Raw genomic sequence first — 15,950 nt, 5'->3', positions numbered from 1 at the left:
CATCTATGCCCATGGCTTCAACCATCACTGGTAGTACAGATGATTCCCAAATCAATAACTCTTTTCTTGACCTTGCCTGGTTGTCCCCAGAGGTTCTCTTCTGGCTTCTCATCTCTCTGTACATACTCTCAGTGACCTCATTGGCATTTCTGTGCTGATGACTTCTAGATCTGTAAATCTAGTCCCAGATTCTCCCCCTGAGCTTCAGGATCCAGTCAGCAATGATCTATTGTCAATTTGTCGAACTATATTTCCTAAAGTTATCTCAGACTTAATATGTCCATGACAGAACTCCAACACACCAATATTTCAAATTTCTCAGTTTCTGTCAAAGGGGCTACCACCAATGGAGAGGGGAGATACCAGTTAGAACACTCCAACATTAAGTCCATAGTTCCAGGTTTTTAACCTTGGCTTTATCCTCAATTCTTTTCTCTCCCTCACCCTAGATAACTGTCTTTTCTACCCCAACAATATACCTCCTGTTTGCCTGCTCTCCACTCACATAGCTTCCTTCCCTCTCAAACTACCTTGTATTCACCTTCTTTATATTTATTCTGTATATACTATATGTCCTTGTTGCCTCCTCTGTTAGAATGGAAATGAGAATTATTTCATTTGTTGTATTTATGGCCTTATGTAGCTAGGTGACAGTGGATAGTGGACCAGGCCTGGGGGTCAGGAAGTCTCATCTTCCTGAGTTCTAATTCAAATTCACTCTCAGATACTAACTGTGTGACAACTTACTTAGCCCTGTTTGCCTCAGTTTCTTCATCTGTCAAATAAGCTGGAGAAGAAAATGGCAAACTATTCCAGTATATCTCTGCCAAGAAAACCCTAAGTTGGGTCATGAAGAGTTGGATATAACTGAAAGCAACTGAACAAGCACGACAAAATTTATAGCCCTAACCCCTAGCACAGTACCTAGAACTAAGAAGGCACTTAACAGGTTAGTCTAAACAGGCAACCCATTGGTACCTCAAAGTGAATATGTCTGAAATCTAGCTTGTTATCTTTTTTAATGTAGGACCTATTCTTTCTTCTAATTTCACTATTTCTGTCTTGTGATAGGAACATTCATCCAGTTGCTTTAAAACCTTGCCATTATATTCTCACTCCTTTCATAGTCATTGGTAGTCACCAATCTATTGATTAAATATACTCCCATAGTATCTCTTACATTCTTCCTTTCTCAATTCCCTGATACAAATCCTCATTAATGCTCATCTGTACCAAGGCCACAGATTTTCTGATTTCCCCTCTTTCTCTCTCCAAATTTATCATTTATAAAATTTTCTGATTCACCTTTTATAGAGGGTGTGCCCAGAAATAACCTGAGGCTCTCTTAAAGCCCTGCTGTTGACTTAATGAGGTGATAGAATCCCTTTGACAAAGTTTGAGCTTGCCTGGCCCTGGGTATGCCCCTTTCCCTTTCCCTCTAGTTAAAGCTGACTGATTGAGTCATGGCTAATCATAAACCTGGTCTATGCCCTTGGGCCTGGCCTTTGAAAGGGAGCCTAGAGGGCTAGAGATAGAGAGCAAGGGTTGAGATGACCACTGAGAAACTGGTCAGATGAATGAATGAATAAATGAATGAAAGGATTAAACAGTTTCCATGGGCAAAATACTGTACACCAGTGATACAAATGGAAAAGGAAAACATCTCAGTTTTCCAGAAGCTCACATTATAATGGGGGAAACAATTTAGGGAAGATTTCAGGTAAAAATCAGAAGAAAGAGTCCTTAGGGCACAGTGGCAAAACAGGAATGCCTCTTCTTTAATGTCATTTCTATTGATAAGATCCTATCAGTTTCTGATGTTAAAGCATCTGACAGCACCAAGGACTTGGTGGTAAGAAATGTCTTTTCAGTGTCTTCGGTAATTGTGGCTGTTAGCACCCATGGTAGTGGTTACTAAACCATATCTCTATGGGAATTGCTGCCTGAGCTCCATAACAGAGGCCTTTATAGTGCATGAGCACTCCAATACACCATGTGCATCTAGGAGCCACGTGAGTCCAAAAAAGGTGAAAGCAATGTGGCCCAGAGATACTAGGGGTAGAATTGGGAAGAATTGCTGGGGCAAGCCCACAACCAAAGGAAAAGCAGCAGTGGGATGAAGGCTGTGAAGTGACAGAAGAGTTTTTGGAGAATAAAGAGAACTTTCTGGACCAAAAAAGAACCATGGAGCATCAAGGAAGACAGTCATGATGTAGAGAACATAACTTTGACCTCACCCGCCACTAGTTGCATGAGTTATGTGGACCATGCTGGGCTGGGGGAAAAGGTCCCTTCCCTAGCATCCCCATATGCTTTCCCCTTGCTTCCACTTTGGGGTAGTATTATAAATGGAAAGGATTATGCAAGTGTGTGCATAATGCAAGGATTATGGGAAGTGGGGGGTGGGATGGCCTCATGGGTGAAAGGGGGTTGTTTAACCCTTTAGTAATCCCAAATTGTTTACCCTTATTGGTGGTGGTGAGCTCAACCCTAAGTAACTCTTAAGTCTAGGGGATCAGATAGGTCCTTGGAGAAGATGGGATTCATTGTATGAGTGAGTCAATTGCTTGACTGTTTCTTGGGGAAGGCTCATCCCTGGGTAGTATTTCACATAAAAAGGATTACATAGTAGAGATAGAGGGATAGAGAGCTGTTCTGACTGTTTAGGGAGTCAGGTGTGAGTCCTTTGACTTTTTTTGGTTCAGTGAAATAAAAGTCCATAAGATATCAGAGAAAGAAATCCAAGCTATCTATAGTCATATTAAAGAAATGCTCTAACTAATATTTAGAGAAATACAAATTTGAACACCTCTGAGGTACTACCTTACACCTATCAGATTGGAAAAGGTGACAAAAAAAGAAAATGACAAATGCTGGAGGGGATGTGGAAAATGGGTACATTAGTGTACTGCTGGTGGAACTATGAACTAGTCCAACCATTCTGAAAAGTAATTTGGAACTATGCCCAAAAAGCTATTTAACTGAGCATACCCTTTAAACCAATGATACTTCTACAAGGTTTATAGCTCAAAGAGATTAGAGAAAGAAGAAAATGACTCATAAACAAAAATATTTATAACAATTCTGTTTGTGGTGGCAAAGAATTGGAAATTAAAGGGGTCCCCATCAAATGGGAAATAGCTAAACAAGTTATGGTATGAATGTGATAGAATATTATTGAGTTGTAAGAAATGATGAAGGGGATAGTTTCAGAGAAACCTGGGAAATCTTGTATGAACTGATGCAGAGTAAAGTGAGCAGAACCAAGAGAACAATTAATCCAATAACAGCAATATTGTAAAGACAACTTTGAAAAACTTAGGAACTCTGATCAATACAATGATTGCCCACAATTCCAGAGGACTCACAAAGAAACATACAATCTACCTGCAGATGGAGAGCTGATGTTACATGATGAAACTATCTACCTCATGACAGTGTACATAATGAGATATCTATCTGCCTATTTATCTATCTATCCATCCACCCTTCTCTCTGTCTACCTCTCTCCAAAGCCAATTTGGGGATTTGTTTTGCTTGACTCTACATGTTTGTAACAGGTTTTGTTTTCCTTGCTTTCTCAGTTGGTGGGGGAAGGAAGAGAATGAAAGACATGAAAAAAAGTTGAATTTTAAAAAGAAATAAAAGCATATGTTGTTTGATGTACTGTTAGCTTAAGCATTTGCTAGGGAGCTGAAAGCTTTCTTTTGCGTGTGTGTGTGTGTGTGTGTGTGTGTGTGTGTGTGTGTGTGTGTGTGTAGAACAAGGCATGAACTAAATTCTGATGTTTCCAGGGGGAAATCCTGGGCTTAGATTCAGGTGAAATAAGGTTCTCAAGATTGAATGTGGTCCATGAAAAAACAGTTCCTTCGGTTCAGAGCCACAGGTTTCATAGATGCCGGCCATGTTACTCTTTTGCTCAAAACTCTTAATGATTACTTAACTATCATTTGTTCAATCTGGCTTCCAGGCTCCATCCACTATCTGAGCCCACTCTATCTTTCCACTGTGCTCCTACTATCTTTTGTGCTCTGGTCAAACTAGACTATTTTCCGTTCCCTTAGATACTCCCACACTTCTCAAACTCTATACCTTTGCTCCTTCTGCCTAGAATAACTCTGTTCAACTATCTGCTGAATCCTGTTTAGTTTTTTTTTTTTAACCCTTACCTTCCATCTTAGAATTTATACTACGTATTGGTTCTAAGGCAGAAGAGCAGTAAGGGCTAGGCAAGGGGGCTTAAGTGACTTGCCCAGGGTCACACAGTTAGGAAGTGTCTGAGGTCAGATTTGAACCTAGGACTTCCCGTCTCTAGGTCTGGTTCTCTATCCACTGAAACACCTAGCTGCTCCCCCTGCCTAGTCTTAAAACCTGAAGTCAACAACTATCCCTTCTATTAGGTCTTCCCTGATCCTCACAGTTGATAATAACTTTGCCTTGGGTGGCACACCTCACAAAACACTTGATTTGCATCTCACCTGACATGCCTGCTATGTATTATTCCACCTGTTTGTATAGATCTTTTTCCTATCTACTAGACTCTTTACTAACTCCCCAAGTAACTGGGTTCACATGAATCAGTCTACTTCAATTTTTAAAAGCCAAAATGGTCAGAAGTTATCTTTTATATTGAATTGAAATATGCCTCTTTATGATTTTAATTTGATCTAAATTTTTCCCTCTACAGGTGTGCAGTGGGGCTGTGTATTATACCATGCTATTAGTGGGATCACAACTGCATTAGTAGCAGGACTATCCTCATCCACCCTGTCCTCACTCTCTACAACTACTCTGAACTGATGAATTGATGGAGCAAGTAGAGGAAGAGTGTATGAACAGACACAATAAGAAATGACCCATAGGACTCTAGGTGATTTCCTGAGGCACGGGTGACCCAGACCAAAGTAGAGTCTAATCTAGCAGGTTTGGGACCACTGTCTAGCACTGGTCTTTTCAGGGGGATGAGAGGCTGAGGCAGCTACACAGAGAACAGTGATAGTAAGCTCTTGATGGCAAGGACCATTTCCCTTCTGTCTTCGAGTCTCTAGCATATAGCAGAGGGCCCGAAACGCATAAAGGTATAGGAAATGCTTGATTGAGTAATCAAAGAAAGAACACAAACAAGACTGAGTTGTATTTCCTACAACTGCTACGTGATAGGATGAGAACTGCTCAAGAACAGGGATTGTTTCATTTCTATCCTTCTATCCCCACCACAAGGCATGGCCCAGGGGACAAAGCATTAGTTTAATAAATGCTTATTGCATTGGTGCATTCAATCATTGGAGATGTTGGGGGGGGCACCTACATTCTAGGCACACTCAAGAGGAGAAGCCAGTGCTGGTCTGACAGGAGCAGAAAGCCAAAGGCCTGGTATGGGGAAACACAAATGGGTCGGGGATGGAGGCTCACTCCAGGTCCTGAAGGATTTGTGCCCTTCACCATGTAGATTCATAGGTTGTAAGAGGAAGGTCACATGGCTAGTGTCAGAGGCAAGACTAGGACCCGGGACTTCCTGGCTTTGAGGCTTCTCATAAATATATACACATATATGTATGTATGCATGCACATGTATCTGCAGAAGTATATAAAATGTATGTTATACATGTGTATGTATACATATATCTACACAGATTTGATATCTGTATAAAATGTATGAAGTTACACACACACAAACTTTAATGCCTTAAAGCTGCCCTGAGACTTTTTTTCTTAACCTCTTACTTTCTGTCCTCCTAACAATTCTAAGACAGAAGGGTAAGGCAATGGGGGTTAAGTGACTTACCTGGGGTCATACAGGTAGGAAGTATCTGAGGCCAGATTTGAACCCAGGAGCTCCTGCTCCAGGTCTGACTCTCTATCCACTGAGCCACCCAGCTGCCCCTACACTAGGGCTTTTGAATATGTATATGGACAATATATTATACATACATTGCTCTATATGTGCATAGATAATGAAAAATATGCATATGGTTTTGCCCTTAAGGTATTACATATGTGTGAATTCAGTATTTTTGCTCCATACCATCTTCAAGAGAGAGCATCTTACTTATGCTTGCTGGAAGCAACATGCAGCATTTCCCATTTATGCCTATAATATCACTGAGAACAATGCCATACGCTTTCCTCTCTACCGGCTGATATTTGGGCCAGAGCCATGGTTAGCTAGTGAAATGGTCTTGAGAGTCTCCGAAGATGAAGGAGAGATATATGGGTATACAAGCCGTAAGTACAACATTTGGCTGAGAAATCAAATGGTCTTAACTCAGAAGACCTCAGAGAGGAATAATATGATCTTCCAGTTGGCTATTAGGAATTCCAGCAGGTGATAAAGCTCTGCTCTGAAATCTTGGTGTCCAGAGAAGATAATGGACTCATTGAAAGCTATCTTATGTGAAGTACTCATAGTACCTGGAAAGAGCACTGGGTTTGGGGTTGGTGGACTTAGGTTTAAATTTTGACTCTGAAACCACCTACATGACCTTGGGCAAGTAGCTTAACTTTCCTGGACCTCAGTTTTACCCTGTGTAAAATGAAGGGGTTCAAGGAGATGGTGTCTGAGATCCCTCCCACATTTGCCTTTATGATCCTAAGATCCGGTAGGTATCTGGGCAATCTCCTCATCTACAGAATAGCCACAGTGACCAGCATACACGAAGTCAGACTCCTCAGTACCCAAGCAGAAAAGAGCGTTGGCAAGTTGGGGAACTGGGCTTCAATAATACCCATATCTACTAGTTGTAGAGCAGAATCTGGATTAAGATACAGATGGGCAGCAAACTGTCTGTTGGTATTCTCAGGAGGTTAAAGGAGGCTTCGATAAGCCTGAGACTGACATCTACCATGAATTAATGAAACTATATCTGAATACTAGGTATGATTTTTTTCCTTTTTTTTTTTTTAAACTGGGGTGAATATAAAGAAGACAGTGACCTGGGCCTTGGGAATCCAAAGCAAAAGTTGCCAACTGAACCCTGTCCCAGTGTTGCTTAGTTCTCCAAGAGGCTTACAAAGCTCCTGGGTAATTTGCATAACCCCAAAGCTATCTGCCAGTGACCCAAGTATCAAATGAGACTGAGAAGATTCTTGTTGATGGGGAAAATCTTGTCAAAAAGAATCTTGTCCAAAAAGAAATGAAAATTGATTAGTCTCGAAGCCTAGCAGGGTCTCATAAAATATGAACTCCCTTCAAAGTAGAAGCCCTTTAAAAGCTGGAAAGATGTGCTTTGTAGAGAAGTGGCCAACATTGGTGGAATGAGATAGAGGTAGTAGGTGGGAGGCTGACTATTAGAGGTGCTCCAAATGGGACAAAACTAAAAGTTTGTTGTTCAGAGAATGTGTCTCTTCCATCATGAAAAGTTGTCTAGATAGTGTCCCTCTTCAACCAGTGTGGAAACCAGTATGTATGGAGAGAATTTCCCATTGCTCTTTACTTTGCTATTCTATAGATTAAAACATTGTTATTTGATTGATAGTTCCTGGCTGGTAAATAATAGTCTATTAGGCTAGGGGCTTCAGTTATATTTGCATAATTGTGACAATTCCAAACAGCCCACATCAAACCCTGATAATGAGGGCATGGGACATTATACAATATTAGTATTAAGTAGTTTGACTAGTATCATTATAGAACAGTGATGGCAAACCTTTGACTTTGCGCCCAAACCAAAATCCTCATGCCGCATGTGAACCTTCCGCCTTACCCCAGACAGGGGCAGGAGGAAGCACTCCCATTGGGTTGCTGGGCAGAGGAGTAGGTGATGTGAGAAATGTCCTCAGGCATGATGGGGAAGGGGAGGGGGGCAGCTCCCTTTGGCACACTCCCCCACAAGTGCTCATCAACCTGGTTATAGAACAATCCCAAGACATTCAAGAGGATGACTTGGTTAGATAAGCCTATTTCACTCAGATAAAAAACAACCAATGATAAGAAAAATGTTTAAAAAAAAACTACTGACTAGGCTTTTACTCATGCTCAGTAGTCTCTTTTCCTCAGGTTGGTTATGGTGTAGAAATTCTTTTCTAGGGAAGTCTGTTGTTTTTCATAAGGAAGATCCTTGATGATTTGCTGAAGGAATCAATTTAGTGTAATCGACATTAAACAGAACCAAAAGATGTTGTTGCATTAAACTAAATGACACATGTAGCCATTTTGTAAATAGTGCAGACTTTATGTTAGATTGATATTTTAGTCCAATGTGGTGGCTTGACGAGCCTAAAGATCCCAGCATGCCATGGGCTGTGGGGAATCTCTGATTTCAGCAGGCTGACTCAATGTATTCTAGGAAACTGTCTTTCTGGATAAAACAGAGCATGATGGAATTTACTCTTGTATTTATGGATTGTACCCTCCAGATGTTCAATAATGTATATTTCTTTCAAATGGTAAAAACAGGAGTTAATTTCCTTCTCTAAGTGCTGATGGCCCCTTGGAAGACTAAAGATTCATAATAAAATGTGATTCTGAGGGTGTGAACTTTTGTCAAAAGAATCCTCTATTTCCTGACTAAGTTAAAAGAGTGGAACCCTCCAAGTACTTGATTGATTAAGTTAAGATAAAAAAAATTCCCTTTCACAACTCTGGAATTAGAGGACCCAAATTCAAATCTTACCTTTGATGCCAACTTCCCTGTGTGATCTCAGACAAGTCATTTTGTTTTCCTAAGACTTAGTTTCTTAATCTGTAAAATAATGTCCTCCAAGGACCCTTGCCCTTTTAGATCTAGGATCCAAGGATCCTGACAGCTAGGCTATCCCTCATCCCTAAGGAGGAGGAGTGAGGAGACCTGAGGTCTGGAGTCTGAATCAATGAATCCAGAAAGCACTGATGTTATAAGGCTAAAGAACTTATTTGTTGTGTCATCTTAGGTAAGACCTTTAGCTGATTTCTGTTTTAATTTCTCCTTCAAAACAAGGATAATGAGCTAGCCTTTCTACATGAGAAGGTCCATGAAGAGAGAAATGGAAGCCCTAAATCAGGCACACACCGAAAAAAGAAATTGGTGACTTTATTAGAATGGGAATGATGACAATAATGATGATGATGATGATAAAGTTAGGAAACACTTCCATGTTAATATAAGGGACAGGAAGTGGGACCTGGCTTTAGCTGAGCTGGAGCCTGACCTCTGGTCCTGAGAGGGGGGAAAAAATGAAGTTTTCAGGCTGGAAGGGAGGTTCTTGTCAATACAGATAATTCTGTGTAAAACACCAAAATAATGAGAAACATAGCTCCAGTTCCCTGAAATTCAGGCCAAACCACTTTATCTCTGGTTGATTGGAGGTGAACTTGACTGCTTTTTGCATGGAAGTGAAGGCCTCTGGATTACTTGCTGGTGCTTTAGTAAACAAGTTTAATATTTCTGGCAGGAGTAGGTAGCAGATGTTGTCTATCTTTGTGGGATCATCTGAATTTGTGAGCAAAAAGCAACCTCCTTATAGATCTCCCAGAACAAGTTACAGAAGAACAAATAGGGGAGGCAGTGTGGTGTAGTAGAGAGTACACAAGAAATGGTGTCAGAGGACCTGGGCAGTAAGCTCTGCTACTTGCATGGAGGTGGTTTCCCCATAAGCCTTGGTTTTCTTCTCTGTGAAAGGAAGTATTTGGCCTCAATGACCTTTTTAAGATGCCTTCTGGTTCTAAGCCTATGGATGGTCTTATGACCTGATCATCATAAAACTGAATGGGGTGTTGATATCAAGAGTGGTGGTGGTGGTGGTTGCTCTCCCACATGACCTCTATATTGGATTTCTCTCGTTTTTGTTTGTTTTGTTTTGTTTTTATTTCTTTGGAGTGGAGATTTACTAAGGGTGAAAAGATCTTTTTCTTCAGATCTAGGAGTAGTAGCTCTTTCCAAAAGATGGTGATACAGAGATAAACACTACCCACAAGGAAGCACCAGTCAGAGACTAGAGGCTAGTTCTCTTTTGGCCACAGGTTGGAAATCATAAAGAATCATAGGATTCTTCTTCCTTTTGTACAATGTTGGGAAAAGCTTACCCTCCTGGTAGTCCTTTGAGGGAGGCTAATGGGGTTCACAGAATGAACTAAAGCTAAAAGCTCCTGTTCTTTCTAGTTAACCTGTCCCCTAAAAAAGGCATTGTTTTGATGTAAATCATCTTTCCAAGCTGCCATATGCCAGTCACTCTAAGACTATCTGCAGTGGAATGGGCCCCATAGGCAGGAAGATTAGGTCCAGTGGAGACTTTCTTGACCCGCATTCTTCTACTCTAGGAATTGGAGATCTGTCCTTTGGAGAGAGACAAAGCCTGGTGGCATAAATCTGATGTTTAGCAAGAAGGACACATTGTCCTTGGGTTGAGAGCTGTATTCTTCCTTCAGATCATTTCATGGCCATTACCTCATTCATTTTCATAGCATTTTGGTGCTGACCATTCTGTAGATGCAGAAACTGAAACATGGACTGAAGTAAAGTGATGTAGCCAAAAGTAGAATCAACCATGTTCATTTTGAATTTTCAAAGATAACTTCTCTGGACTAAGGAAGGAAAGTGGCCAGATAAAGGAATTATCCAATGGGAGGATCATAGGATTTTAATCAAAGGGCTTCATGCTGCTACTCTGAATTCCTTTATCTGCAATGTTTTCTCCATTGAGCATGCAGCCACATCTTTGACCTTGAAATTAGTTTTCTTATTCAATAGTATATAACTTTTGTACTGAATGCCACACGCTAGTAGTATAACCACATCTGTATAGTTTGGGAGGATTAAAATATAAAGTCTTAGAGGGAAAAGGAGGATCCACATAATAGCAGAACAAGTAATGGACTTAGAGTGGACCAGGGTCCAAATGCTTGCTGCCATCCTGTGTAACTTTGGGAAAATTATTTCATTTCTCTGCACCTCAGCTACCTTCTCTGTAAAATGAAGGTATTGGATTAGATGACCTCAAAGGATCCTTTTCTTTAAACACTCACTTTCTGTCTTAGTATTGATTCTAAGACAAAAGAACAACAAAGACTAAGCAAACAGGGTTAAGTGCCTTGGCCAGTCACAAAACTAAGAAGTGTCTATGCTCAGATTTGAACCCAGGTCCTTCCAACTCTAGGTTTGGTATTCTATGCACTGTTTTACCTAGCTATCCCTAGAAGGTTCTTTCTTGCTCTAAACTTCTGGTCCTCCATCTTTCCAGTCCAATCTTGTGATTTTAGGGGTTTAGGGAGTTCCCAGTGAGCAAACATCTTCTTCTCAAAGCAGATCTCCACTATCTTTGCAGCTTAATCTTAGAGAGTTACAAAGAAGTTAAATGATTTGTTCAGTCATACTGCCAGTATAGATCAGAGGCAAGACTTGAACTCAGATCGTTGAAAATAGAGGTCAATTTCTATCTCTGAGGCCAAACTGATCTCTTCTATTTCTCTTTAGCACCTTACAAAGGGCTGTGAAATTCAGACCACTTCATGATTAGTCTTTTCATTCTGTCATTAATGTTTTTTCAACATGGCCTTTGTATTGTAGAAGGCTTTGAAGACATCTTATTCACAACTGCTCCAAATAGTAGGTCAAATGGAAGTCCAAGTAACTTTCAGACAAATGATATAGGGTAGCTTTGTTTGACAGGACTCTTGAATTTAAGAGTTCGTTGAGCATGGGTCATAATTTGTGCCCCTGGAATATACTGTTTATTACTTACATCCTATAAAATGCCATCACTTGAGTGAACTCGATGGAAACCATTTTGTCTTTTTATTACTGACAAGATGATGCTTAAAAGGCGAAATGCCTACATTGAAACCTTGCATATCTAGAAAGCCACTAACCTGAGCTCTCCTTATCTCAATCTGGTCCCTCCAAAAGCCTTTTTGAAGTTTGTATCTCCAGGCAAAAATTCTGAGATCAAAAAGAAAAAAAATGAAAACATTTTCCATAATGAAATATAACACTGGATATTTTACATTAGAGATTCTGATTCTGGGTTCGTGGTGAACTTGCCTGATTTTGAAGTTGAAATCACCAACAGAGGTAGTTCTACTTTCCACAAACATACATTTGTACAAGGCTTCTTCCCCCCCCCCCCAGATTATAGTTTGTATAAAGTGAAAGTTATTACAGCTATAAAACTGGGCTCTGCATTGCCAACTCCTCTGATGTTATGTGATTTCACAATGAAGACAGCAAGCTCTAAGATGAAAGATGATTACTTCCCAAGTGTTAGAGCTGAGAGGACCCCACAGATCATCATTTTACAGTTGAGGAAACAGGGATCCTGGGGGGAGGGGAAATGATTTGCCAAATAAATGAGACATTTTTCATTAGATGTTGCAGCTTCTCCAATATCTTTTAGATTAAATCAGAGAATATAAGTGCAAGGTGGATGTGTGAAAAATTATTTTAATTTTATAACTAAGAAATTTTAAGGTATGTTTTGGGAATCACTGAGCTTGCGTGCATTTTAAAGATTTCATAAATGTTAGTATTATCATGATCAATACTGAAATTTTCTCTTAGCAAAGCATTTGTCATTTTCTCTTCTTATTTTGCTGAGACCACTTACAAGCTGCAATTATTTTGATGTTCAGGAGTAACAGAAGATGATCTGTCTAAGGCAACAGATATTCACAGCAAGAGACCAAAAAAAAGTGTTACACCTCATTCTTTGCCTCTGGGAAGAAGAGTTTTTTTTTTTTTGTTGTTTTTTAAGCAGGAAATCTCAATTTCTTTTTAGTGTGCTATATTGCTTGCCAGATTTTAGAAACCGCAAGGTAAATTAACATCTGAAAGCTATATTCATCTATTAATAAAACTGCTTTTAAATATCAGAGAGGATCTCTGAATGAAATCTTAAATCAAGATAGAGATTCAGGAAAAAGTTGGCAGCTTTGAGCTCACTGGGATAGATGGAATCGCAGTATTTGAGATGCCCTTTAATAAAGCATGCTATTCCAATTTTAATAAAGAAACCACAAAAGTTAGAATGATTGGCAGCTTGGGCAGAAGAGAGGGCATGTGTGATGGCAGGCTGGGGTATCCAAAGACTATGCTCAGAGTTTTTTGTTAACTAACTTGTTAGAATATCAAATTCCACCCCCTTTCCCTGCCTTTTTTTCCTCTTCCCAAAGAGCAGCAACCAGACATGACATCATTATCAGTTGAACATTCCTCATTTATAGGCAGCTTCAGGGCAAAGCATATTAAGAGAGAGGAATATATTAATTTTTATTATTTGGGGAGCCAAGAATATAGAGAAGTCATTACAAGAGACACTGCTCTTTCATGCAGGACAGTTTTCAGATATACCTGGTAATTATTTATCTATTATGAGTGGAAAAGTAAGGAAAGAGCCATCAGTTTCCTGACCTTTTCATGTGAGCTGATTTGCTATATGTGTATTACTGGTCAATCACATATTTAATCAATTCACAAGGACTCTGCTGAGCACTGATCCTAGAATCAGGGGGACTTAAGTTCAAATCCAACCTCAGACACTTACTAGCTATGTGATTGGGCAAATCATTTAATTTTTGTGCCTCAGTTTCCCCACCTGTAAAATGCAGGTGAATTGTTTTGAGAATCAAATGAGATTATCTGTAGAGCATCTGCAAATCTTAAAGCCCTCTATAAATGTTAACTATTTATTCTTTAGCCATAACACGTATTGGGCAAAAGTAGGAGGCTTGATCTCCTTGTAAATGGATGGGTCTTAGAAATAAATCATGGAACTTGACCTGAAAATGTTCTATGTATTTCAAGTGTCAAGTAAACTTTATCTGAAACTACTTCCAAAGAACCCAGGAAACAAAGTACTAAATATGTAGGAGGCTTTTTTTACTTTGGTCACTGCATGTTGAAAAAGGCAAGATATTTAAGCAGAGGAGAGCAGAATATATTCTTCCTTAAATCCAGGTAATTAATTGTAAGTGAAATAACTGAGGCTTTGGAATGCATGGAAAGGGAGGCATACAAAAGTGAGTTTCTCCAAAGCCCCCAGAGAAGTAACGTGAAAGCAGAAGGTAGAGCTCAAGGAATTCTTGTCTCTCTGCCACGAGTCAAAGAACTAAAAGCAGCAAAAGCCTAACCCTGAATACTTAAATCTGCTTCTCTTTTTCCATCGCTGGACAGGGAATGTGGGGAAATGACTGATTCATGTGTCATCATGTGTTGGGACGGCGGCAGCTTTACACATTGTTGTTTTCCCCTTATTTTCACAACATGCCAAAGCCCTGACTTTTGAGTATCCGTTTGGTTCCCCTTGGGTTAATTTCAGGACGACCTGCCTGTAAACAAGAACTTGTTGCTTTCTGACCGGGGAGCTCCTCTAATTTAATCCCGCAGAGAACTCATAAAAGGGAATTACAGGGCTGACATCACATTTGCTTTTATAATCACATGTTGTTATGTAATAAACACGGGATTATTTTAATTGACACTATAGGACCAGGCACAATCCTTTTATTTTACCCCCCCCCTTTTTTTTTAAGGGTGAGAAGCAAAGCTCACCCAAAGTGACCCAGTAGTCAGCAAGAGTCAGTTTCTGGGCCCTGCTCGCCCCCTTTCCCGCCCCCGGCTGACCAGCCTAACCTCCTAGGAGAACGCTCCCCCTGCCCTCTAGTTCCCCGCCGATCTCGCGCCCCGCCCCCCCGAGACTTTCTGCCCAAGTTTGCGGGGTCAGATCACCTGCCTATCCCTCTCCCTCAGCCCTCGTTGGGGGGCTCTCCCGCCCCTGGAATGCGGAGCCCGGGCTCGGCACGTGCCCCGAGGGCGGAAGGAGCCGGGGACCCCCTGCAGCCCGCGGGCTCCGGAAACGCAGGCATGCGTTTTAAAAAAAACTGGTTGGGGTTGTTTTCGGGGTCCCGTGCAGAGGGTCCCGGGCTTGCCGGTCCGGCTTGGCGGCGGTCCGCGAGCCAAGCGCCTGCCCTGGGGCTGCCCTAAGGGGACAGGAGGACGGGCGGGTAGCCCTGCGGCTGCCCGTGGAATCTGCCGCTCTGGACGCGAGCTAGCTGCAGGCGGAGGCGTGTGGAAAGTGCTGTTGGCAGACCGCGCCGAGGCCCGGGTTAAGGGATAGACGGCGGAGAGAGCCATAGTGCTGACGTTGGAGGCCCAGCCCTGTGAGGTTGCGCCGGGTAAGTGGCGCTCGACCGGGGAGGGCCCACCGAGGGGGCGGAGGAAGGGGCGGGGCGTGACCGGGGGCGGGGCATACGGCCCGGGCCGGCCCTCTGATTGCTGGAGGGCCGCTGCCAATCTCTCCGAATCCCCCAGTCAGCCGGTGCCCTGGTGAGAGCCACTCAGATGTACAGTGTGTGCCCGGAGAGCAGCCCGAGACTGTGTGGAGACGGTGCAGCAGCCCGCAACCCCAATAGCCAGGGAGTCCCCGCCGCTTTCAATGGAGGAGAAGCCCGGCCAGCCCCAGCCGCCGCCGCAGCAGCCGCCGCTGCAGCAGCCGCCCCACCACAGCAGTAGCAGCAGCAGCAGCAGCAGCAGTAGCAGTAGTAGCAGCAGCAGCAGCAGCCCCAGCCAGCACCCCCAGCCGCCGCACCACCACCACCCCCAGCAGCAGCCGCAGCCGCAGGCAGCCCCGCCGGCGCCGCACCACCACCACCACCACCATTATTACTACTACAACCACAACCACCACCACCACCACCACCAGCACCACCAGCACCTGCAGCACGGGCCCGACGGCGGCAGCCCCAAGGCCCAGCCCAAGCCGCCCAGGCATGAGCCCAAGCACGCCCTGCAGCCGTCCCAGGAAGCGCCCAGGAAGAAAGCAGGTCCGGAGAGGGGGTCCTGGGGTGCGAGGCCGGGGTCACGGGGCTAGGGACACCCGCCGCGCCGCCCGCCCCTGCTTCCGCCCGCTGCCGGCCGGCGTGACCTTCCTGGGCCCCCGCCCCGCCAGCTGCCCTTCCACGCGGCCCGGGAGCGGTCGAGCCGGGCCGGGCAAGGCCTCCCCTCCCCCGCGGTCCCGGCGCCGCCCGGCCCCGGCCCCGGCCC

At 42.9% G+C, this 15,950-nt stretch overlaps 1 protein-coding gene across 1 annotated transcript in view; it reads left to right on the top strand.

Annotated features, from left to right (window-relative positions):
- The first annotated feature begins 15,276 nt into the window (after positions 1-15,276).
- NUFIP2 (nuclear FMR1 interacting protein 2) overlaps positions 15,277-15,950 on the top strand; it is a 29,321-nt gene continuing 28,647 nt past the window's right edge. Inside the window, exon 1 of the mRNA XM_044676286.1 lies at positions 15,277-15,730. Coding sequence (XP_044532221.1) covers positions 15,343-15,730 — 388 coding nt within the window. The 5' untranslated portion in view covers positions 15,277-15,342. The remainder of the gene's footprint in view (positions 15,731-15,950) is intronic.

Source organism: Gracilinanus agilis, chromosome 4 (assembly GCF_016433145.1).
Source record: "Gracilinanus agilis isolate LMUSP501 chromosome 4, AgileGrace, whole genome shotgun sequence".
Taxonomy (NCBI): Eukaryota; Metazoa; Chordata; class Mammalia; order Didelphimorphia; family Didelphidae; genus Gracilinanus; species Gracilinanus agilis.
The sequence above is the reverse complement of the archived record's forward strand: the minus strand, read 5'-3'. Positions and strand labels throughout refer to the sequence as shown.